The following is a 24,289-nucleotide window of genomic DNA, read 5'->3' as shown; positions in this document are numbered from 1 at the left end:
AAGAAACAAACTCCCCACCCCAAATAACGCTCCCCACCTTGGTGTGCTCCTCCTTCACTTCAGAAATATCCCTTTTTAGGCTTGCTGGCGTTCCCGCTGTGTTAGGAGGGCACTGCAAAGGAATAATGCTGCTGTTTATATTCAGTCAGTATGGCGAAGATATAGGGAGCAAAAATGTTACCTTCAGCAGAAGAAGAGAATTTGTCTTGTGCAAGCCATGGTGAGAGGGCATCTTCAGCGTAAGAGGTAAAGAAAGAGGAGCAGTATGACATGAAAACATGCATTTTAACCGCTTAGTTACTTGACTATATCTCCAAGTTCAGTTGCGTGTGATACTTGACTTGGTAATAACTGTCTAGTTGTTTACAACGTAATCCTGCTGTCAGTATCAAATGGCTAGTGGTACGTGGAAACTGGTTAAGCCCTTAGTACATGAGAATTATTCCACTGAGCTGCATTGATGCATGCGAGCGCTAATAACCAGTCCGCCATTGTGTCATACTGGGACTGTAAGTCTATTTGTACTGAGTCTGCATTGGTTTTTAGGCTCTGTTTAAACTGGTGGGTATTTTTCTTGACCACTGTGCATTAAACTACATGTATTTTCATCTTAACAGATTTCAGAAAATGGCTATAGAAAAGCAAAAAGCTGAAGAAGAACAGAGAAAAATGCATGAAGCTCAAGATAGACAGAATGATATGAGCAAGGATGAGGGCGATGAACCAGCAACAGATCAATTGCCTGTGAAACATGAGTCAGAGCCAGATGAAGCTGTTGGGGGCAAAGATGAAGCTCCAAATGAGCAAGCTGAAAACCTAAGCTCATCTCAAAAAGCCACGTTACTTCAGAAGAACATGATAGAGGGCTCTGAGAAAGTAACAAACAGCCGGGAGAAACGTGAATTCCGCCGGCAGAGGGGGCTGGAACATAATGAGTTACAAAATAAGCATGTCCTGTTTTCCTTCGACGGAGCAGCTTTAACGTGCCATGAGGAGCAAACCTCTTCTGAAGAGGCCCTGGAAACTGTTCCAGAGCCAAAAATATCCACAGAACAAGATGCTGTCCTTCAGGGAAGTAGTGTGGAAGAAAAGAGTCCAAATGAAGAAAAAGCCATTTCAGACACGCCACCCTCAAGCGAGATAAAAGAAAGTAGTTCTATTCCTGAGCAACCACCTGCATCAGAAGTAGAAAGAGTAGATAAGACAGTTGATAGAGTGGAAGCACAAGGGAACCAAAATAACCTGTTAAAAGGCAGCCAAAGCTGTCCTGAAAGGCCGACAAATCTTGCACTGAATCTTGAGAACACACTGTCTGCTACTGGGAGCTTTCAAACTGCAGCTGAAGGTTGGGCAGATAAAAACAAACATCTTGCTCAGAAGGCAACCAAAGATCTGGATAGTCCTACTTCTTCCAATATCCAGAGATACGTGGATGATCCAGGGAAACTAAAGTACAAGAGAGAAAAGTGGAAAGGAAAGAGACAGTCTGATGCTGGTCAGAATGACATGCTGAGCCAGTCTTTGGATGGAAGAACACGTGCAGATCAGTCTCCTCAGGATCCGTTGGCGTAAGGGCAGCTTCCAAATTATTTTGTGTTTTTCAGAAAACAGCTATCTGTAATATTTCAGAATAGATGGAGAACTCCTGATGATCCAGTACATCTGGCTATGTTATGGGAGAAAACAGCAATGAACAAGTGCTGCTTCGTCTTGCCTTTAAGTCCCCAGTTCTGTAGTTGAGTCAGTGTGGGTAGAATGTTTTCAGAAGCTAATAAAAGATACAAAGCCTGCCTTGACAAATTGAGGTAGAGTCAGAGCTTCAGTTAAATTAATATTTGGAGTTTATTTGTATGTCTATTTTGTCCACTAGAAACAAGGTTTTAGGGACCTGCAGTTTGCAAGCATGACCATTCTGTTATGACAGGAAATCTGACATACTCTTTTTCTTTATTTTTGCATTTAAAAGTGAGTTGCAAGCATTTATAAGGGTTCTCTCTCTGTTGTAACATTGTTGTAGGGGTTATTTAAAATCTGATAAGTATTAACAGGCTACAGGCTTCAAAAAAACACGTTCTAAAGCTAATCTTGTAACATTGCAGAAAGAAGGGGACTTCATCTTCATTAAATGATCTCTCAACATTGGCCCAGTCTGTTGCTATGAATCAGGTACTGTTGCCATTGTGCATACTTATGTTTAATTATCCTCATTTATGAAGTTTAAAGATCTGTGAATAATTGACTATAGGGTGTTCTGTATGCCTTGATTCCTTTCAAGTTGATTTTTAGCTTGATATCTATGTAAAAGAATCTCACTAGCAAATAGACAATTTGAAAACTTAATTTTTAACAAGTTAAGACTCTTAAAGCATAAAATATGCTTGGATCTTTTTTTAGTAAGCTAATATCTATTAACTAAAGTGTTTTATTTTGCAGAGGCAAACCTTTTTACTACTCTATTTTTTAAAACTACCTAAAGGATCTCTTTCAGTCATTTTGTAGTTTTTAGACTTTCTTCTTCTCTCTACTGTAGCAATCACCAGATACAATAGAAGAAGAAAAAGGCAACAAGAAATCTCCTTTGCAAAAGAAGCCCAGTGACCTCTTAGCTACCACAGATTCAGCTGTTTCCATGCAGCCAGCAAGTCAGCAAATAGATGCCAAGTATGTACTCTGTGTGTGACTATGGGCTGTCCTTAAGAAAATGAAAAAGGAGGCTTTCCCCCGGTACTTGAATTGTGCATCTCAAGAGCATGCCTGTGGAGAGATGTGTTGACATCAGCTACACGGGTGGCTGTGTTGCTGGCTGACTTGATCTTCATGTTCACATAAGTGTGATATCTGACACTGTTGAGGAACAGATTCTCTGCGTCTTGCATAACACTTGTCTTTGAACCAGTTCTTTTTAACTTAAGCAACATACAGACTCAGATCAAAGGTGCGGGCAGTGTACTGTTATCTCAATTTAGGAATCAGACACCAGGGGAAAAGCTTAAGAACACAGTTAACACATTTGCTGTTTCCTTGGCCTGCTCTCCCAGCTTCTCGCATTCTGCAACTCAGGGACTTCCTTGAGCCAGAAATGGTGTCTTGGATTTATTGTGTCTATGTATGTTGAAAGTAGTGTTCTAGTAAACAACATAATGTCCAGATGTGCTTTCAGACTGCCTTTTCTACTGCTCAGCTTTTCTGAAGGTTGGCTTTAGAGTAAATATCCACAAGAGAAGTTATTTCTATCCTGAACATTACCTGTTGTGTTAAATTAGCCTTTTCTTGTAGCAGAGTTAGCTTCCATTCTGGATATGACAAGGTTGCATTTGCTTTATGTTCAGGTCTGCTTTCAAAAGTCCATTGCGTAGACTTTTGGGGAAAAAGCCAGACAAGAAAATTCCAAAGGAGTATCCTGATGTGATTGATGAAGGTGACGGACTCTCACTTACATCTTGTATCCTGTTTCCAGAAACAGGAGGATCACAGAAGGTTTCGGAAGGTGATTTTCTTTGACTTGATCCCCATCTTGCTAATATCTTTTCTGTAATCTTTTACGTGGGTACTGAGGAAACAAGTACCATAGAATTCAGTTCTCTTGCTTTAGAATACAAATTAATTTCTTTCTCAGCTTCTTCTGGACAGTCGAGTCGTCTCCAGGCAGGGGAGCGCCATGTGAAGGAGAGTAGTAAAACAAAGAAGAACCGTACTATCAAGATCAGCAAGATCTCAAGTGTGTCTCAGAATTGGCGAGCTTCCATGGCCCGTGAGATTGCAAATGCCAATGAACTGAAACATCTTGATGAGTTCCTTCTAAACAAGGTAAAATGCACTCAACTGTGATAAAATTCAGGTCTGCGCTCATCGTTTGTGTGGAATTTTAAAAACTACTTTTCTAGGTGCAAGGTTCTGTTATGATTTAAAGCAAAGGGGAATTGATTTGGTAGCTTGACTGAATTGAGTCTGTTTTAAGACTCTTCCTATTCCTTCCTTTGAGCCTTTGCATTTGTTATATTACAATAAATTCAGGTGATGTTTGTTAGTCCTTTGTTTGCAAACTTCCTTGTAAGGAAGTAGACAGAGTTCTTCAGAGCCTAACCTCCTATTTTTGTGTCATCACAGTGCATTAGGAAACGATGCTTTAGATAATTGGAATGGTCATAAATGATTCAGTCTGGTAACTGAACCTTAACACTGTTTTGTTCTTGTTTTAATGAAACTTGATGCAGGTGTATTTGTGTTTTAGATCAATGACTTGCGCTCCCAGAAGTCTGGTGTTGAATGTTTGTTTTTTGAAGCCACAGAGAAATTTAGAGGAAATATCAAGACCATGTACTCTGCTCCTGTAAGTGGTAAATCTCAGTAAAGTGAAAAATTAATAGTTAATAAATTAGTCGAGGGTACTGTCTAAATGTTTTACCTACAGCTCTGTAACAAAGCAATTTTTAGCACAGAATTCAAAGCTGAATGTTAAACTTGAAAAAAAATGACAGTTCTGATATAGTCTTAAGCAGACTGTTTAGTTTTTCCTTTTGTTCATTCAGATGTAACTTATTTTTAGAATGCCTGGGTTTTGCTGTACTCAGCCTCTTCACGTTGCTGTATTTAATCATCAAAGAGAGTTGCCAACACCTTTTCCAGTATTTTTCCAACTCAGCCTTGTCTCAGCCAAGTAGTGCCCTTCTATAGTGTAGTAGGGAAGTATGCTAATTTGTTTCTGTCATGGGCTGTTATACTTTAATCATGAGCAGACTTTCTCACCTCTGAACCTGAACACGTAAAAATCTGTAACTGTATCAACAGTATCTGTAAGACTATCTTCTGAGTAATATTTTTTCCTCTCTAGAATGGGCAAATCCATGTTGGCTACAAGGATCTGGCGGAAAATTACCAGCTTCTAGTTACAAATCTGGCCAAAAAAAGGGAAGAGAAAGAAGTCAAGCTGGTTTTGAATCTTTTCCAATCCCTTCTGGATGAATTCATCAGAGGATATACAAAAAAAGAGGAATCTGAACAGCCCAAGGTATAAAACCCACTCTGCAACTGACTTGTGGGATGACTAAACAATGTTACTCTCCTTGGGTAAGGAACCTGAGTTACCTCAGAAAGCTTTTTGATGACATCATCCTTCATTATTTGGGAAATGTTTTCCATAAACAAATCACATGCGTTACAGGTTGTGAATGCTGATACGTTATTATGGAGTGGTTCATTATTTAACTTGTTCTTAATATTTTCAAAATCTTTAAATGTTTTTGCATTTTATTTGGTGAAAACTTAAGCCTTCTCTGAAGGTTTTGGAGGTGAAATTGCCTTGTCGTCAGGCTGTGAGCTCAACTGACTTTCTAAAAGTTCACGGTCAGCATGAGCTCAGGCAAGCCTCATACAGGTTGAAGCTGCAGTGTGGTGTCTAATGCCTGGAGGTGGAGTAGAGTCTGGTAAACTGAGTAGGGGAGAAAAGGGAATGAAATTTGTGGATTTCAAAGGCTAACATCAGTTCTGTACTTTACTGCAGCAAACCAAAGCCCAGAAGAAGAAACGAAAACAAGATCGTTCAGTAAGTACTTTTCTTCTTCGATGTTCTGAGTCCTCAGCTGTACTGGAGCAACACAGGAAACGCTCTTGAAAGAGCATGATAAGTTCTGTTTCACTTTGCAGTATAAATCACTTACCTCTTGTATGAAAGGATGACCCAATATAAAACTCTTAAAATTCTAAAAGTGTTTCCAAAAATCAAAGGTCTTGCTTATGCAGGGATAGGTGGTACTCTGGCATCTTGATTGTCCATAGCATCTTTCTCAGTCACGGAACTGTTTAAAACTATCCAGCTGCTAAAATATTAATAACAAACTATAGCTAAAGCATTGTGCCGATGAACTTTAACAAAGGCAGTAGGTCAGTTATGAAATGACCCAGCAAACCCAACTACCTTAGGCTAGGGTGAAATTTGGTTTCAAGGTCAAAGCCATCAGCTGTAATTGCAAAAAGAAAACTAGAAAATCAAAGATAGGGTATGTAGGTTTGGGTTTTTTTGCTTTGTTTTAAATTAAAAAAAAATGGGGGGGAAGGAAGCAGGGATGAAGTCCATTAGTTTCTCACTATCTCCCACCAGATTGAAGAACATAATGGCCACGTATTCACAAACTACCAAGTGAGCATTCGGCAGTCATGTGAACACTGCTCATCCTACATCTGGCCCATGGAAAAGGCATGTCTCTGCAGTGGTAAGTTTAAAAAAAGCTCATTCTTATCACGTGCTTTACAAAATCACCAGTCTCAAGTTGCAGCAGGGGAGGTTTAGATGAGATATTGGGAAGAATCTCTTCAGAGAGGGTGGTCAAGCATTAGAACAGGCTGTCCTGAGAAGTGGTGGAGTCCCTGTCTCCAGAGGTATATAGGAGAGGTGTGGGCATGGAACTAAGGGACATGGTTTAGTTATTGGACTCAGTAGGTTGGGTTGATGGTTGGACTTTTGATGATCCTGAAGGTTTTTTCCAACCTAAATAATTCTATGAAAACAGTTTCCTTATAACTTTGGCTGGTACAGATTGAGTCTTACTGAGCGGTATGTGCAGGTTATATACTAAGAGAATAAGACAAGGTACCTAGCATTATAACATGATTTGGAATGTTTGTAACAATTGTTACTCTCTGCAGTTTGCAAGTTGATTTGTCACAAGAAGTGCATGTCCAAAATCCAGAGCAGCTGTACATCCTGTGGAAAAAAGGTAAGAACTATAGATCCGGAGTGCCATACCATGACACCACAGGTGATGCCTGCAAAATACTGTCTTTTTTGCTCAGCAAATAAAGAGCAGATGTCCAGAAACTGAATAAACTTTTCTTAAATGGTTAAGTTCCTTTCTATGTTTGCATATAGTCAAAGCCAGGCCCAGTAGTTGTAGAAATGGAACACTCTTCATTAAAAGGTGATGATCAAGCTAATTCCTGAACAACTCCTTTAGAGTGTGTGTGCTGCATTAGACAAACTGTTTAAAAAAAAGTGTACCATACAGTTTCTTTGCTGCTTTCCTTTGATCCTAAGGTATATTTCCTTACTAAAGCTCGTAGAAAGCTAGAATAAAGCATTCAGCTTTTTTTTTCTGGACGCATAAGTTAATTGTAACATGAAATAACAGAATTTTCTAGCTTTGGGAACAGGCATTCACAGTGCTTGATCCACATCAATTCCAGAATGAACAGGATACAGAACCACGTCACTTTGGAGTATGTGTGAGTTCCCTGACCAGTGAGAGAAATTCAGTCCCCGTTGTCATGGAGAAGCTGCTGGAGTATGTGGAGATGCATGGCCTCTACACAGAAGGCATTTACAGGAAATCAGGATCAGCAAATCGTATGAAAGAGCTGAAGCAGTTGTTGCAAGCAGGTCTGGCAATGTTGTCCACGCTTGACTTCCTTGCATGCCAGTTTTCCCTGCAATTCTTTTCTATTCTGAAAGTATCTGCCACTTGTTAATGTCTTAAAAACAGCTTTTTGGTGGGCATGTTTTCAACTTGAAATCTATGTTCCTTTTTCTGGCTGGCAAAAGCTACTCTGTAAATATAAGTGCCTATCAGCAGATTTTTTTTATTTTTTCCTTCTGAGTTACCACTCAGTTGCCCATGGTATTCATCAAAGAAATGAACTACATTAGAAAAAAACATTTCGTTTCAGATCCAAACTCAGTGAAACTGGAGAATTACCCTATTCACACTATTACGGGCATCCTTAAGCAATGGCTTCGGGAATTACCAGATCCACTAATGACCTCGGCACAGTACAATGATTTTCTTCGTGCTGTAGGTAGGTTATAGAAATGCCTGAAGCAATGTGTTTTTTCCCCTTTGTCAGTATTTACTTGGTAAAATAATCTATAAGATGCTCTTGTTGGCTAAACAGCTTTCTTCCAGTTGATTTACAGCAATGATTTTAAACGTTTTATGTAAAAAAAAAAAAAAGGGGGGGGGGATTTTCAGGGCATTTGTCCTCTAGTTTACATGTCCTTGCTTCAGAATTCCTTTTTTTGTAGCTGAATGTCACTATACAATCTCTTTTTCAAAAAACAGCAAGATTCTTAGCTTTTTTCTCCTTGATTCTCCTTGATGTTCTGGACTAGATCTAGATAGATCTCCCTTAGATTCATTTACCTTCAGTGGCAGTAAGGCATCTTAAATATTGTTGGAGATCATGGTGCATCATCTCATGATTGCTAACGATAACAACAGCATCTGAAAAAGTAGGTAAATTGCAGCGCTATTAGGGCTACTTTAACATCCAGTTACACCAATTAGTAAGTGAAATGGCGTCTAAGAAATTAAACTCTTATCTATTGCGGAATGTTTGAGACAGTGTCAGAAGGCGCTTGGCTCCTTTCCACTAGCGTTGCGCAGCAATTATAATCTTGTGCTTTCTCCCCTTGTGCAGAACTACCAGAAAAACAGGAGCAACTCTGTGCCATTTACAGTGTCCTCGAACAGCTTCCACAAGCAAATCACAACACCTTGGAACGACTCATCTTCCATCTAGTCAAGTAATGAGTTCAATTATTTCAGTTGGAGAAAAACTCCATGTGACTTATCTGAGTTCTTAGAAGCCTTCTAAAAGCCTAACCCCCTTGAGCGTGTCAGTGTAGGGGTTGTATTGCTGGTTTAGAAATGGAAGAATTGAAGTTGATATTTGTGCTTAAAAACAGACACATGCTTGCTTCTACCACCTGCTGTATTTTTATCAACTCTGGTAAGATTTGATACAACTTTGAAGGTAGGGTGTATCCGAGAGATTTAGTGAGTTTTTCTGAACACCAGGATTCATGTGGCATAACATATTAAATATGGGTAAATTAGTGACTTGTGGATGATATTATACTTAGTAGGGACTGCATAAGGATTATAAATGCTTGCACATATGCTAGCGTTGGGAGCAATGATACTGATAAAGGGGCTGCTTTCATCTGAGGAACTTGAAGTTTGAGTGACCCCCCTGAACATAGGGAAAAGTTTTTTTTTTTTTTTTTTAAGAGGAAGCACTGAATCACCAGACAGATTTTATACTACTACCACGCTTAACCTTAGTGGCTTTCTGTTCCTTTTTCTTATGCATGAAACCTTCTCTACTTAGAAGGTGTGAAATCCATTTTAAAACACTTGTACTGTTGTATGTACTCTGTACCCAAGGGGCTTCCTTATATCTGTATTAGGGAACTCTGGCAAAGTTTGATCAGAGGGCTGATATTCTAGCAAGGCTTGCTTAATTTTTTTTCTAAACATTGAATTTCAGAGTGGCTCTGATAGAAGATGTCAACCGTATGTCACCTAATGCCTTGGCCATTGTTTTTGCTCCGTGCCTCTTACGTTGTCCTGATACCTCAGACCCTTTAACCAGCATGAAAGATGTTTCAAAAACAACCATGTAAGTTTTAGCAGTCTGCTGCAAAGTAGGCCTTCAAAATATCATGAAAGGCTACTACTGCCACCTGAGTTTGTTACAACCTTATTCATATCGAGCTGAGAAATTGAGGATTGTAAGCTACTGCATACTGGCTCTGCTAGTGCTGACAATTTATATGCCTTTGTCTGAGTCCTTCTACCCGTCTCAAATTTACAAAGCATAAAATAGGATGTTTGTTTACACTGATGTGTTCAGGATTAGTTATTTGTCTAGTATTATGGAAGAGACAACTTCAGAGTAGCATAACTCTTCTAACTGACAAAAACATGAGGAACTGTGGTTTAGTCTTAAGTTTCATAATCTGTGTTTATATCAGATACTCATGTTAGAAAATGTTCCAACTGATTTTTTCCAGGCCTTTTAAATTCACTGATGTATAAGTCTTATAAATTAGGTTTGTATTTTACATCGATGTAATATTTTGTCGGGGACTGTACACTAAGTATATACATCTTGCTGAGATACCCTACTGTTATGACTTGTACAAACTGACTCCTGCATACTTGGAAACCCCCTTCTGAGTTTTCATTGAATTGAAGAAGGTTCTGGCCTTGATCCTTTTTGTTCTCCTCACCGTCTAGCAGCTCTGGCTCTCTGAAGACCCTCACTGCATATCTGGCCTCCAATGAAAACAGTTTGGAAAATGACAGCTTTTTGTAACTTACCTGTAGGGGCATAGAGGTGGAAAAAAGCAGCTGCAGGATCATTTTGTATCTTACAATCTGTACCAGCACAGGGAAATCATTCAGAGAAAGCAGAAGCAGTTAGCAGCCATGGTAATTTCTGTACACTTGCCACTGTTGTGTGGAGTCAGCATGAGAGGTTCTAATTATTCCAGGAAGAGCATGTGCTGTTACCTGCAACACTCTGTCCTGTTTTGCTTGCTGTGGTGGGTGGACTCTTCATCCTGCTGTCATGCAGTGCTGCCCCTTGTAAAGCAGCACTGGGAGAGTCTGATTGCAGACCATGTGTGCGTGAGAAACATCCCCAAGACAGGAGAGGCATCTCATCCCACCATGGTTGTCCCCAGAGCTTTTATAGCATGAGACTGCTCAATAAACTCTTTCCCTTTTGTCCAGGTGTGTAGAGATGCTGATAAAGGAACAGATAAGGAGGTACAAGATAAAAATGGATGAAATAAATCAGCTGGAAGCAGCTGAAAGCATTGCTTTTCGAAGACTCTCGTTGCTTCGGCAGAATATGGTAAGTTTTGAAATAAACCACAGAACCACACCATCCAGCAGAAAGCATCCCCCTAACTCTTTGGGAGGGGTTGTGCTGCTTATTTTTCCTGTCCACCCTATGTGGTAAGTCAAAGATTAATTGTGAGATGAGAAGAAAAGGGATTTGGACTTGCCCAAAACTGTAGGTGGCTGCTAAATATACAGCTGTACTGGAGTCTGTTTGATAAATAAAGGGTGCGGGAGTGGGGGTCTGTTCTTATAGTGGTCTAAATCTATTTCCATATAATTCAATCAGTAGGATTAAGATTGTAGAGTCTGTTGCATGGCAAAGGAGTTCCTTCACTCCAGAGATGGATGGTGGACAAAAATATGATGCATTCTATTAAGGCAAATATGCTTTTTTTGTTTTTATTGTACTGTTTCAAAAAAGCAAACACCACCACCACCTTTGACTGATCAGAAGTCACATTATAGTAAATTTGGTCTTTATCTCTCTCTAGCTCTGGCCTGTAAAACTTGGGTTTTCTTCCCCTTATGAGGGGATGCTGGTATGTACATTGCCTATGTTCAGAGTGCATGTTATTTTTTTTCTCTTAATGGTACTACTGCATGACTAAACTTGCTACATGTGTTGTAACTTGGTTTTAAAAACTCTTGAACAATGGAGATTGCATGTGTTGGTGCAACTTTCTCCCCTGAATGCATGCAGTGCTGCTGACCTGTTCTGCCTTGGCTCTGGTATTTTATAGACATTCTGAATGTAACTTGTATTGGATGTAATAATTTGGCTTCTAATTAACTGCTAAAATTAAGGTTAGTTTGGCAAATCAAACTACTATGCTTCAAAAAAGGTAACACAGACATCAGGTGAATAGAAAAATAATCTATTACCTTTTGAAACATTTGTATGAATAACTAACAGCTCTTCAATTCCATGAGCCTTTCATATGTCCTACTCATTTGTCTTCCACCTTGGAACTAGCAGACAGTCAGGACTTGAGTAGCTTCTTATGACCAATTCATAAAACTGTCTTGCAGAGTAAAAGCCCACAGATCAAAGGAAATGACAGTAGCAACTCAGAACTGGACTCACTGAATGAAGAAGAGGAAGTTTCTGAAGCTGATAACCGAGAAAAGGAGATTCTCATTGATCGCTTACAGTCGATAAAAGAAGAAAAGTAAGTCACAGCTTTGAAAACCCTTCATCTCTGTAGGTCATGCCCTTTTGCAGTTGGATTTAATACAGACAGCAAAGCAGTATACTTTTTTCACAGAATCATTAAGATTGGAAGAGACCTCCAAGATCTTCTGGTCCAACCATCCCCCTACCACTGATATCACCCCCTAAAACCATGTCCCTAAATGATCTAGTTAATTATGTTCTGTAGGCCTTTATGAAGGTGAAAAGGAAAATGTAAAGGACTAGGCAAGAAAATTATTATGTAATGACTCTATTCAGGATGGTATACCTCTGAAAGATGTACTGCTTAAATTTGCTCATATCAGAGACGTTTCTAGAGTGCTATGCTCTCTTTTGATGTAGGGAAGATATAACTTATCGGTTACCTGAGCTTGATCAGCGAGGCTCTGATGAGGAAAATGTAGACTCTGAGACCTCAGCAAGCACAGAGAGCCTGCTAGAGGAGAGAACAGGACGGATGGATACCGAAGGTCAGTATTAAGGTAGTGTGTGCTTTTTTTATTCTACATATTTCACTGCATACAGCCAGCCAGGTGACCAGATGTTATCTGGTCACAGCTGCTTATATCGAATTATACTTTCATGCTTTCAGTGTATTTTTTCTTTAAAGGAATTACACTTTCTGGATTACACTGCCGTGCTCAGAGCTCCAATATGCCTGCCAAAGACATTTGCAAAGTGCCTTCTCTTTTGCAAACCTATTCAAGCTCTTCCTCTGCATCCCTGGCTTCAAGACGCAGACTATCTTTAACGCTGTCCAAGATTAAAGTGCCCCGTCGAACTCCAGTGATGCCAACAGCAAATATAAAGCTTCCTCCTGGGATTTTCAAGTGTACAGAATCTCAGGGAAGGATTTCAGCTAATGAAGAGTCTCAAATAGTGGTGAAACGAAGGGAGCAGCCAGCAAGGCGAACTGATAAAATCCACTCTGTATACATTGCACAAGGGTCTGCAGTGGCCCACGCTCAGGAACTTTTAGATGAATATGAACCAACGGCAAAAGTAAAACGGAGGTTTTCGGACCCTTACTCCCACATTCCCTGTACAGATGAATGAAATACTTAAGCTGTCTGGATTTTCAAAAGTTGACTGCAGCTTTGTTTTTAACCCTTTGGAGGCTGTGGACTTCTCATGTTCTTTTAAGTGGCTGCTGGGGAGACAGCCTGGAAACATACAGTACTGTAAGGGTTAAGCAAGGTTGTTTAAAAGAAATATGCTTCACTTTAAATTAAAACCCTGCAAGGAAGTAAAACAAAACTTACGTTGAGTAAAATACATGGATTGAGTGTACAGGAAAAAAAAAAAGTCCCCTGATTCTGCTGCCGTGCCTTTTTCCATTTGCCTTACAATGGACTCTAATGGGACCAACAATGACTTTGCGTCAATGTGTGTTGCCTTGATTTTTTTATGTTTTTATGACAACTTTGTGTGGTTTACAAAACGGTTAATGTTGTAATAGCCTTAACGGAGACCAAAATGTATAAAAACTTTTATTAATACATTGCACTTTTTAAAAATACGTGTTAGTTTATCAATGTTCTTTTGCCAGTACCTGCCTTGCTTAGTGAACAAGTTATTAGATAGGAAGTCACTGCTTTGACTTGCTTTTTGTCAGCACTTCAAACCACGGTGGGGAAGCTCTCCACGCAGGGGAAGCACTAATGGCAAAACTGGTGTCACCATGAAGTATTTTGGTGCCCTTTGAGCTAAATGCACGGTCCAGCAAAGACCTTGTGCTGTGCAGAGCTGTCTCAGCCCTTCACAATTCACATCTGTGTGGTGAAATCCCTCAGGGCAAAGCGCAGTAATGCATAAAACGCTTTAAAGCTGAGCGCCATGTACACATTGTTGTAGAATTTGTCCGAAATCCCTGATGCTAGGTGCTGCTCCTCTGAGAGGGAAAAGCACTCCTGCGGAGGCTGTGTCGATGCCACTCCACTGGGTCCGAGCAGCAGCAGCCTGTGTGGATGCGTGGGGGCGTTTGTTGGTTTAGGTTTGGGATTTTTTTTAATTTTTTTTAAATAGAAACATGCTGAGATCTTTCCAACTCGCCGCCCCTCCTCCCGCCCCGCCCTAAGATGGCGCCTCCTCCCGCCCCGCCCTAAGATGGCGCCTACCTTCCGGGGAGCGGCGCTGAGGCGCTTTCCGGTGGCCCCGATCCGCCATGGCGGCGACGCGGCTGGAGCTGAACCTGATGCGGCTCTTGAGCCGCTGCGAGGCGCTGGCGGCGGAGCGGCGAGACCCCGAGGAGTGGCGGCTGGAGAAGGTGAGGCGCGGCCCGGCCGTCCAGGGTCAGCGCGCCGCGGGGCGAGACCGGCCGGGAAAAGCGGGCGGCCCAGGAGCCCCTCGCCCCTCAGCAGCACGGTTCGCCTTCTCGAAATAAACTGAGGTAGTGGGTGTTTTATAGCGTTAAAACTTAAGCCTTCCTCTCAGGCGTGCTGCAGCCTCTGCCAGGCAGAATGTATCTCATTAATGCTGACAACTAAAAACCTTTTTCTCCCCAGTATGTGGCTGCTCTTGAAGACATGCTCCGAGAGCTGAAGAAGCAGTCCAGGTGAGATGCCCTTTGAAGACCTGAGTGTCCCGCACTGCCAGTGGTCTCTTACCTGTAAGCCAAACGTACCCTCAGGCACCAGGAATATGTACACTTCCCTGCGGAGATACCTGTCTGTTAAGGGGAAATAGTGTGTATGCAGCAGGCACAATCCAGCACCACAAGGAGCTTTGCAGCTCAGTCATGGTTGCAGACACTCTCCATCATAGAATGGCTTGGGTTGGAAGGTACCTCAAAGATCATCAGGTCTTGGCCTCACGCAGTGTTCTTGCACCTCTGGGCATGCTGTGGCCTGAGCCATCAGCATCCATAGTGCCCTGGAAAAGGTGACTCGCGGGGGGTTGCAGGACTGTTTCCAGGTTGAGGCTATTTCTTCTTTGAAGAACCATGTGCTGTTTTGTTTTATCTGAAAAGTTACTTAAGTAATAGAAAGTGCTGAGGCTTACAGGTTCTCATAGTTGTTTTTTTTTTTTTTCAATTCCAATAGTAAGCCTGCCCCAGAACTGCTGAATGAATACTCTCGCAAAGTGGACTTCCTAAAGGGGCTTTTAGAAGCTGAAAAATTGGTAAGATATATTAGTTCAGCTTGAAAAGACTTTAAAAGTATTCTCCACCAATTTTCTCCTTGTCAGCTTGTTTCTACGTTTCCTTTTATCTTATATCTCAAAATAACACTTGTTTAAAATCTGATCAGGTACTCCCTAATAAAATATGAATGAATATATTGTATTTTGTTAAAAGGGGGTATTGTATGAATTCTGAAACTTCTTTCTTACTTTTCAGAAAAACATAGAATGCATCTTGCCAATACCTTCCATGCTTCTTTGATGTGAAATCTAGGGGCGGGTACTGTCTGTTAGGCCTCATACCTCTTGTACAGTACCGTGTGGATCTGGAGAGCTACGAAATACTAATAAGCTGATACTGTCACTGCTGTTGTTCACATCGACTTCACTGTTTTGTGTGAAGCAGCTGTGGAAGTGCTTCCTTAATATGTTGGTCGCATATCTAGGTGGCCTTGCACTGCAGGATGTGACATTTGTGACTTTTTTTCATTGCTGCTTCTTATTTATAGAGTTCATCAACTGAAAAGGCACTAGCAAATCAGTTCTTGGCCCCTGGACGTACACCTACAACGACCAAAGAGAGAACCCCAGCTACCAAAACGGTTCATCTGCAGACAAAAGCTCGTTGCACAGGCAAGATGAGGAGTGAGCTGCTTGGTACAGTATGTTTTGGTGCTGCTGCTTCTTTACTGTTAGTTTATAGATTGTCTTGTTGCATTCAGGTGCCTTTGGTGGCTATGCCTCTGGTGTGTCCTAGGCTGGGTGGGGAGTCACCATTATTTTTGGTTTGGGCACAGGCACTGTGCTGCCCCTGGAGGTCTTTGAATACGTTACAAGCATTTTCACTTGCCCACTGTAATCTGTGTTTTGTTTCTCTTTCTGCTTTCCAGGATCCCTTGGTTATCAGTGGTAAGTTTAATCTCTTGTTCTTTTGAACAGTAGTTGATTTGAGTCTTACAGGGAAAGAAAGAGGAAGATCAGGTATTAGATATTGGCCAAAGTGTACTTTTTATTTAGTGGCTTGCTTCTTTTCAAGATCAAAGATGAGAGGAGGAAACAAAAAAAACACACAACCATTTAATAGGTGAAGGCGTAAGCACTCTTATCAGTGTGGTAGAAGGGATTTGCAGGAACCTATTTTTCCAGAATTCATGCCAAAACAGGTGTTCTAATTATAGCATTAGAAAGGACAGTTTGTTTACTGTTACCCCTGTTCTCTACTGCTCCAAGCAAATTACGTGACCGTAGCAGCTCAGAGTAGGTGTCGTTCAATTCCTCTGAAACATACAGCCATGTTATTCATGTAGGGAACCGGTAGGAATTAATTTGTGGTTTCCATAGCTACTGTTACAGTGGCTGGAACTAGGCCAATCTAACGTGTCCTGAAAGAGAACACCAAGAAAAAGAACACACGGGCTTAAACCATGCCCTCAGGGATATGATTCATCCGTTTTTTTTTCTGTCAACCGAACGTGTGATCTTATGAGTTCTCTTTTCCCTGTGGAAAGCAGGTAGGCATTTGAAATTCATATTCCCTAGCGTAGAGGGTCAAGTGGGATTAAATCCTTGAACATCCGAAAATCCCTCGCAGAGAACTTGTTTCTTCAGCCTATGATTGCATGGGATTTTATAGTATGCCAAAACACAAATTTTACTTGTTTTCCAGATTCTGAAGAGTTGAACATAAGGAAGCGGAAGTAAGTCAAAATTTCTCGTTCTGATGCTCTGTGCTTTGGGAACTGCTTTGCCAATGACCTTTAAATCACAAACACACTGCCATTCAGGTGAAGTGCCTGTTGGAAGAAACCTAAATATAATGACCAGCTGATATGCATGTTCTTGTCTTGTCAGAGTTGTGGAGTCTGGGGAAACACTGGGAGATCAATCCACAAGAAAGTACAAATTCCAATCTGTTTTTCCTTGTGCTCTTGCAGAGGCCTTGTGTCTGATGAGAAGCAGTCAGCAGTTGAGCTGGATGCGGTGTTACAGCACCACCAGGACATGCAGGAGAAGTTAGCTGAAGAAATGCTAAGTTTGGCTCGCAGTCTCAAAAACAACACTCTGGCTGCGCAGAACGTGATAAAACAAGATAACCAGGTAGTGCACGTTACAGTGCTAAACTCATTTTTGCATCCTAGAAGGTTAAACTGCAACTATAGTAAAAACAATAGCTGTAACTTGCTTCCAGATTAGATTAGAGTGGGGAGATTTGCAGGCAATATGTCTGCTTCTGTAGTGTAACTGAACCTCTTCTGTGTTGTAAGAAACAGTGGTGAGAACTTTCAAATCGGAATGCCTGAAACTGAAAGGGTTCTGACTCCAGGAGCTGGTAAGCTTCTGTAAATGATATCGTATTTGGAACTGCTGGTACTTGACTTTGAAAACCGGAACTCTTTAAAATAAATTAAATCCATTTGTAAGGACCTTGTTTTTACAACTCAGTCACAGGTAGTACAGTCATCCCCACATGATAAGAGTTCTCACCATTCAGGTTTGCCAGCAGCATTTCATCTAAATCCTGGGCAAGCTTAGTGTATTTTATTGCCTGTGTATGTCATCTGATACACCATTTGTTCTCTTTGCCCCCCAGACACTATCGCATTCTCTCAGGATGGCAGACCAGAACTTTGAGAAGCTCAAGGATGAATCTGACCGCCTTGAACAGCATGCAAAGAAATCAGTCAACTGGCTATTATGGATAATGTTAATTGTAGTTTGTTTTATATTCATCAGTATGATTCTCTTTATCAGAATTTTCCCAAAACTAAAATGATTTTTTAAAAACTGCCACAAGTGTAGTTGAAAGGTTCAACTGGTGTGATAACTGTCAGTAATCAATTTTTTGCCACCTGTCATGGCCTGAAAGAGGCTGTCCAAGGTCTACCCTTGCATCTTTCTTGTGCAGTCAGTGGATTCGGTGAAACCATGGGGAGCATTTTCTGTGTTTGGATACTTGGTTCCTTTTTCTACTTAGTTGATAGTGCCTACTGAGGAAAGAACAAAGATAAAGACAGCAATTTACACTGAGCTCTGAACAAGTTTCTTAGCAGATAGATACAGTCCTCTCTTTTTAATGTGGTTGTGGCAAACGTTATGACTCCTGTAAAAGGCATTTACTCAATAGGAATATAAATAGCGCCTAGGTGAAGTCTTTAAAATTGTTTTCTTTTTTTTTTTACAGCTTTACTGTACTGAACTAGGATCTTGCTGCCAACAGGATATTTAATTATGAGGTTGTGTACATATACAGCTGTAGGGTGTAGGAAAAGAACGCTGCTATTGAGTTGCTGGCCTGGCTTGGATTCAGAGTGTGTCGACAGGTAAAATTATTCTCAGGCTCACCTTCTTCCCAGATCAATGTTTGTTTTTGCAGTCGTCTTCAGTTTAGGAGGGCTGAATTTGCATGCAGTTGCAATGTTTGCTCCCCTTTTTGTATGCACAAATGTTCTCGCTCAGCGGCAGTTATGTTGATGCTCTTGCATCAAGAAAACACTGTGACCCTGGTACTGTAGAACAGTACACACAGTACTGTGCATATGGTATAGGTCTCACCTGTACAAATATTTTTTCACTGTAAGAGGAAGGCAAGGGAAGCTGGTATCTTCAAGACAGAAATAAAAAGAAGAAAAAACAGCCACTACCATTTGAGACAAATTATTCTGGTCAGGAGTTTTCTTGTCAAAGCAGTATTTTTTTTAAGAGATTACTGCAAGAAAGTAAAGATTGAAATAAACTAGAGAAAAAATTTTGAAAACTTCAATACTGGAAAAAAAATGGAGCCTGCAATAAAGGTTTCCTGTAACAGTTTAAGAGCCATTTTCGGGAGCTTGTAATAAGATAGAAGCAAACCTGGAGCGTTAATCTGCAAAATGTTGCTGTTTTCATGCATACACTGTTTCACATTGAGGAAGAAAAGAGCAGTCCATGACTCCAAAATGGTTTTTTTTTTGCCATTTCTATTGCTGTCTTTAACCACTAGATGGGGTATTTTAGGCTTTTCTGTTTGGTCATCACAGCAGCCCTAGGCAAAAGGAAGGTGAGAGAAAAGCTCTGTTTGTCACAGCTGATTTCTGATGAAAATTCAGCTGCTTCTTTGAATGTATCCCAGTAAAGGGGACACACTGTTTCAGAATTGCTTTTTGCTCCTTTCAAAAACATTGTGTTAGTGAAAACAATTAACAATTTTATGGAAAGTATTTTTGTTCATTTAACAGCATGCTTCCAATTTATTATGCCAGACATTTATAATTACCAAATGAGTGATTATACGACAAAGTACAGCTTTTTATTTTAGCTACTTATCTGTGTGATAATGCTGATTCCATTCCATAAGCCTATTACTTACCTTCAACTTAACAGAAATTTATAGTTGTAGCAATCCATTTATGGACGTTGCTACTTTATAGTTCATGAAAAACTTCTGGGAAATGTTTGACTTTTCACTGTGCTTTGTTAGTGAATGCTGGGTCACCAAACTATTTTTGAATTCTAATTGTTTACTACTTTGCCTGCAGGCATTTCAGTGCTGAGCTGTTCTTTTACAGCAGAGGTTGAATGCACAACTGTAATTTTTTGTGAGAGATAGTGGAATGATACAACATTAATCCTTCATTTTTGTCTATAACATTTCCCCTTTAATACTTGAAATAAACTTGTTTTTTTCCAGCTTGCAAAAGATGTGGTGCTTCATTGCAGACACGTTTAAAGCTGAGTTTTGCTACTGACCACGTAACTTTTTAGCGCTTCTAAATTAGGAGTTCAGTTGAAATGAGCCGAGCTGGAAGGGAATTACCAGTGGTAGCTTGCCCCCAGGAAACATTTAGCCCTCCAAGTCAGCAGCAATTCCTTTACAAAGAAGAAAATCAGCTAGTTTAGAAAATCAGTTCAGAAAGAGATACATTTAACTTTTGACCATCGACGTTTCGTAGGTGTTTGTTGTTTTGATGGATGAACTGCCTGACGGAGATTGAATTCCGTAGCTACTGACACCTTTTGTGATATCTCGCATGACCATTGAGCATAGTGCCTCCAGCACTGCGCTGAGCTGCTGGTTACCTCTGACCCAGTGGAAGAATGTTACCTTCTGCACTGGCAAACCAAACGGATTAATTGCCTCAGTGGCCAGCAATCTGCCTGCGCACAATGACTGCTTTGTCAATTGGCAGTTGCAGCCTTTGCTTTTCTTAAGTTCGTTTAGTAATTATAGTAATTCAAAAACACTTTGAAGATTTGTGCCAGTAGTATTTAGAACAAACAATCAGTCATGGCTTTGCGACGTTTCATAGATGGAGTGATAGTTTTTTATTTTTGACTAACGTATGGGTGGTGGTTGTATGATCTGTGACTTCAGACCTCAGCTCAGTTTCACAGCATGGGGCTCAGATGTGCTTCTCTTCACAGGATAATGTTATATATAGAAATGGCTTTCAGAGAGTTGCAAACATTGTGAAGTGAGAATTGCCTAACTTTCCCAAAAGCTTGGGAAATCCAAATGGAGAGATGTTTATCGGGCATAGGGCTGGGCCTTGGTTGGCTTCTTGGCAGACTAGCTACTTTCAGGCAGCAAGTAAAAAAATAATAATAATGTTTTAGAGACTTGGGTCATGTCAGGCTGGTAAATGCAGTGTTTCTGAGACTGGCAGCAACAGTAACTACGGGTCACTCCGAGCTTTTCTGGCAAACGTTCCTGGTGACAGACTCTTACATATGATTAAGCTGTGTCTTCAGACACAGCTGGGTTTGATAATTTGGAAGGATTTTCAGAGTAGATAAGATGTCAGAAAGGATTCACGAATGGTAGGAGCAGAATACTGTATAGAGTGGTTCCTATGGCTGGGTAATTTCTAAGCTTGTTTTGCACGTATGCTTCCTTGGCTTTATTTTACAAAGCTTCTGTGTATCAGACTTCATAGGTTGTGAGCAGCTTTCTAAAACTGCCAGCTACTCTGCTAATGGGGTATTTAGTAAAAGAGGAAAGTGGGGACAGGTGAAGGTCTGTTTGTGACTGCTCATTGTGTGATACTGGACCAGTCACCTCCATTCTTGTGCTCTCTGCTACGAACCTGAAATGAAACCTCAAAATCAAAGTCTTACAATTAATAGTACAAGCATGAAAAAAATTGAAACCATAATAACATAGCAGATAGGAACAGAGAATAATAATCAGATCTCTTGGTCTACAGCAGAGTGCTGATGCCATTCCAGAGCCCTACAGCCCAGTGCAGGACTGGCTGATAGCTCTTGTCCTGATCTGCCACATTGCTGAGGCTTGGTGTGCGCTCACCGTGTGTTCCCACTGAACAAGAGTGACATTAAAAAACAACGAAGCTAAATCAATACCACCTGTCACATGAGACCACTGTGACATTTCTGGCACGAGCGCTACCTCCTAATAAGAGATGGAAGTGGGAAGCAGCAGCAGCTAGTGAATAATGGATTAGATATGCTTGATTTGTAACATTTACAAAGAAAGGGTGTGTCTCTTAGCTACAGAACAAACTGGTTATCAAAACGGGAACTCGAAGTTCTGTGTCTAAAATGCAAAACGTTTGATAAAGCAGTGTGAAGCATTGAGTTATGGTTTGCTGAACCCTGCTATGCTGCCCAGAGGGCTGGCCCTCCAATTTTGACTTGTGGATTAGCAAGAAAAAAGTGCATTAATAAAAAAAAAAAAAGTGAACTCTAGATTAGAACTGGTGTAGCCAGTTGGTCGCCTGGGGCACGGCATGCCCATACTATGTATTAGAGTGACGCTGCTGCAGCCACTAATTTGCACGTGGCTGCTGATAGAGAACAGCATGCCTGGCAGCAGTGGCGTAGGTTGTGCAAACTAGATGCGGGGTTGGCTTAGGTGTGCTGCGAGGAGCTGTAGGAAAGAATGGTGGAGAGGCCGGAGGGATGTGAAGGCCAGCTGGGTACCTGGCTGCTAGGCAGCTGGGCTTGCTAATGCAGGTTACCAGCACTGACTTGTGGTTGTACCAATAAAGAAAAATCTCGTTGAATAATTTGATGCCGAATCAAAACGAAAATTTTCTGACAAGGAATGGAAAGCAAATTGAATATTGCATCTGCTTCTGTGACATCCAAAATTCAGGCTGGATAGAAACTGAGGATAAAACAGGGCAGCATTGCAGCAGGCCATGGAGTGCTGTGATTTCCTCTGCATCTTTCATCTCCAGTTTCTTTGAACTGATGTGGCAGAGAGATGCCCTCTGCCACTTTCACCTTAAGCAAAGGTTGTATTTGCTAATATAACAATAGAATTGTCCAGAAGGATCTGACAGAGTTTCCTGTTTCAACACTAAAAAAAAAAGGGACTTCTGTCCTTAGCACGTAAAGTGACCGGACCTTCATCCTCTGAGCTTTCTCCCATCGAGAAGAGAGCGTTCACTTATCGGATTTGGTGTGGACGGAAGGAAGGGTAAGAAAGGAACTTTGTCAATCCATGACGTGAAATATTTTATATTAGGAGATTTGGCAAATAGTTCTGTGTGACTCTAAACAGGATGAGATAAATTTTCCAAGGTCAGCTCTCCTGTATTCTCATCTTTTGGGCTAGTCACTTAGAAGTAAATTCTGTAACCTTTACAGCAACATCCTGCCGGTGATGCAGAGACTTAGCTATTGTTGGCTTCAACAGCAGCTCTTCTGCATCTTCAAAGCTCAGGAGGCTGAATGATGCGTATGCTGCATGGTGAGAAACTTGTGAGCAGGGAAGTATGTTTGATGAATCAATTTTATCCAATAAAAATAAGGCAACCTGAGCTGGATTCTATGTGGACCCCTTTTCTTCCCTAACTTCTGTGGGTAACTGTTCACCTAGGTAATTGGAACCTGTTCGTAAGAAACGTTGAATGGTGAATGAAGCAGAAAGTGATAACTCTGACTCTTAGCTCTGCCTTCTGGCTTGCTGCTAGGCTTTGGGTCACTGAACTAGTTTTCAGCTATTTTGTTCTTAAAACAGAATTACTACCCATGTACCTTCTTGTAAGTCTTCTTGGGTGGAAAGCTTTGTGTTCCTTGAATATTCATAAACTGACTAATTAGCATGGAACTTTAAGTACTCTTGTTTGGCTAAAACAAAAACAAAAAGGCAGTTCACCCAAACACAGACGTCTGCAGTGTTTGGTTCCGGTGTATGTTTCATGAGAAAAAGATGTTTTGTTTTCAGGCCATCGAGCTTTCAGCAAGCTCAGTATCTCGGCAATCTGGAAGCCAAGCTGTGTTCTCTCTCCACACGTAGCTGCCAATACAAGGATGTGACAGAGCTCCGAGGGCAGCGTGCAAAGACTGTTGCATTCGGTATGTCCGTGCTGCTGCAGACAGCAGGCCCTGGAGATAAGGCTTTGAAGAACTGTCCTGTTGGTGCCTAAACAGCTCGTCCTCAGCTTTTGTTAACGTGAACAGGGGAAAGCCAAATGGGGATGGTGATAAAGCAAGCAGTCTCAGCCCTCTCGAAAGGTTGGGAGTAAGGTTGAGCCACTTTATGATGAAGTCATCTTCCATACTCAATGCAAGCCAGCTCACTCGTGCAAAAGTGGTTCGTTTTCTAGGGATGTTACTGCCTGGGGTGGGCTTCCAAGGACTTCAGGTCCTAGCAGCATTGATCTGGAGGGGCTGGGATCTGGTTAGAATGTCAGCACAGCTGGGCTGGTTTGACACGGAGGCATTCGGAGGGCAGGGTGGCATGCCTTCCAGCTTTTCAGTCTCAGAAAAGGAAGCTTGGGACACGGCTGCAGAAAGATTGCTTTCAGCCTTTGTGGACTACAGTAAACCATGCACGTAGAATGCAAAAAAAACCCAACAACAACAACAAAAAAACTAGTTCAAGGTTTGGTCCGATTTTTTGGGGGAGGGAGAGGAGAAGACACGTCAGTGGGGGACGAGGGATAACAATATACGTCAAAGTACTTCTTCTGTACTTGAGGCTGTACCAGATGTGTCATGTTAAAATAACAATCTGAAACAAGTGTTGTGCATGATAACAACATGCCCGTAGCCCTTGTCTATTGTATTCTTGTTAATTTGTTAATAAGCAAAGGATAAGGGTCTGCATTTTTTTTTTTTAAAGCGGTGAAGGCCATGGTTTGGAGGTCACTGACCCTGCAGACATTGTGCACCTTTATGAAAGGAGATGCTAGGCATACAGCTGTATTTTGCTGTTTATCTGGTTTGTTTGTATCTTTAGTCTGTCCTGTGATTCGTGGCAGCTGTGAAGTAACTGTAGAGCAAAGATGAATAATGGGACAGTTTTCTGGGGGGATTTCAAAAGAAACAAGGCTTTTGATGGGGCTTGTAAACTTACAGCATTATCTCGTGATGTACTGCTTTCACACTGTACAGTATTTAAGAT

At 41.1% G+C, this 24,289-nt stretch overlaps 2 protein-coding genes across 4 annotated transcripts in view; both read left to right on the top strand.

The window, feature by feature from the left end:
* The window catches only part of MYO9B (myosin IXB), a 46,021-nt gene extending 32,688 nt beyond the window's left edge, over window positions 1–13,333 (top strand). Inside the window, 20 exon segments of the mRNA XM_050715586.1 lie at window positions 80–246; window positions 618–1,568; window positions 2,100–2,166; window positions 2,531–2,661; window positions 3,330–3,487; window positions 3,617–3,807; window positions 4,232–4,330; window positions 4,832–5,008; window positions 5,501–5,542; window positions 6,098–6,209; window positions 6,643–6,713; window positions 7,180–7,372; window positions 7,660–7,788; window positions 8,410–8,515; window positions 9,262–9,393; window positions 10,512–10,635; window positions 11,117–11,164; window positions 11,655–11,794; window positions 12,160–12,287; window positions 12,428–13,333. Coding sequence (XP_050571543.1) covers window positions 80–246; window positions 618–1,568; window positions 2,100–2,166; window positions 2,531–2,661; window positions 3,330–3,487; window positions 3,617–3,807; window positions 4,232–4,330; window positions 4,832–5,008; window positions 5,501–5,542; window positions 6,098–6,209; window positions 6,643–6,713; window positions 7,180–7,372; window positions 7,660–7,788; window positions 8,410–8,515; window positions 9,262–9,393; window positions 10,512–10,635; window positions 11,117–11,164; window positions 11,655–11,794; window positions 12,160–12,287; window positions 12,428–12,873 — 3,612 coding nt within the window. The 3' untranslated portion in view covers window positions 12,874–13,333.
* A 554-nt stretch (window positions 13,334–13,887) lies between these two features.
* On the top strand, window positions 13,888–19,612 carry USE1 (unconventional SNARE in the ER 1). 3 transcript variants are annotated; one of them, XM_035567712.2, is made up of 8 exons: window positions 13,910–14,083; window positions 14,322–14,371; window positions 14,859–14,937; window positions 15,447–15,599; window positions 15,828–15,846; window positions 16,604–16,634; window positions 16,872–17,034; window positions 17,528–19,612. In XM_035567712.2, the coding sequence occupies exons 1-8, from the start codon at window positions 13,982–13,984 to the stop codon at window positions 17,708–17,710; spliced, it is 780 nt and encodes a 259-aa protein (XP_035423605.1). In that variant the 5' UTR covers window positions 13,910–13,981; the 3' UTR covers window positions 17,711–19,612. The 3 variants fall into 3 exon arrangements, with proteins under 3 accessions (XP_050571542.1, XP_035423603.1, XP_035423605.1); XM_050715585.1 differs by lacking the exon at window positions 15,828–15,846 and having other exon boundaries at window positions 13,888–14,083; window positions 15,447–15,609; XM_035567710.2 differs by having other exon boundaries at window positions 13,902–14,083; window positions 15,447–15,846.
* The last annotated feature ends 4,677 nt before the right edge of the window (window positions 19,613–24,289 follow it).

Source organism: Cygnus atratus, chromosome 26 (assembly GCF_013377495.2).
Source record: "Cygnus atratus isolate AKBS03 ecotype Queensland, Australia chromosome 26, CAtr_DNAZoo_HiC_assembly, whole genome shotgun sequence".
Taxonomy (NCBI): domain Eukaryota; kingdom Metazoa; phylum Chordata; class Aves; order Anseriformes; family Anatidae; genus Cygnus; species Cygnus atratus.
Note: the sequence above shows the minus strand (reverse complement) of the source record. Positions and strands in the feature narration are given on the sequence as shown.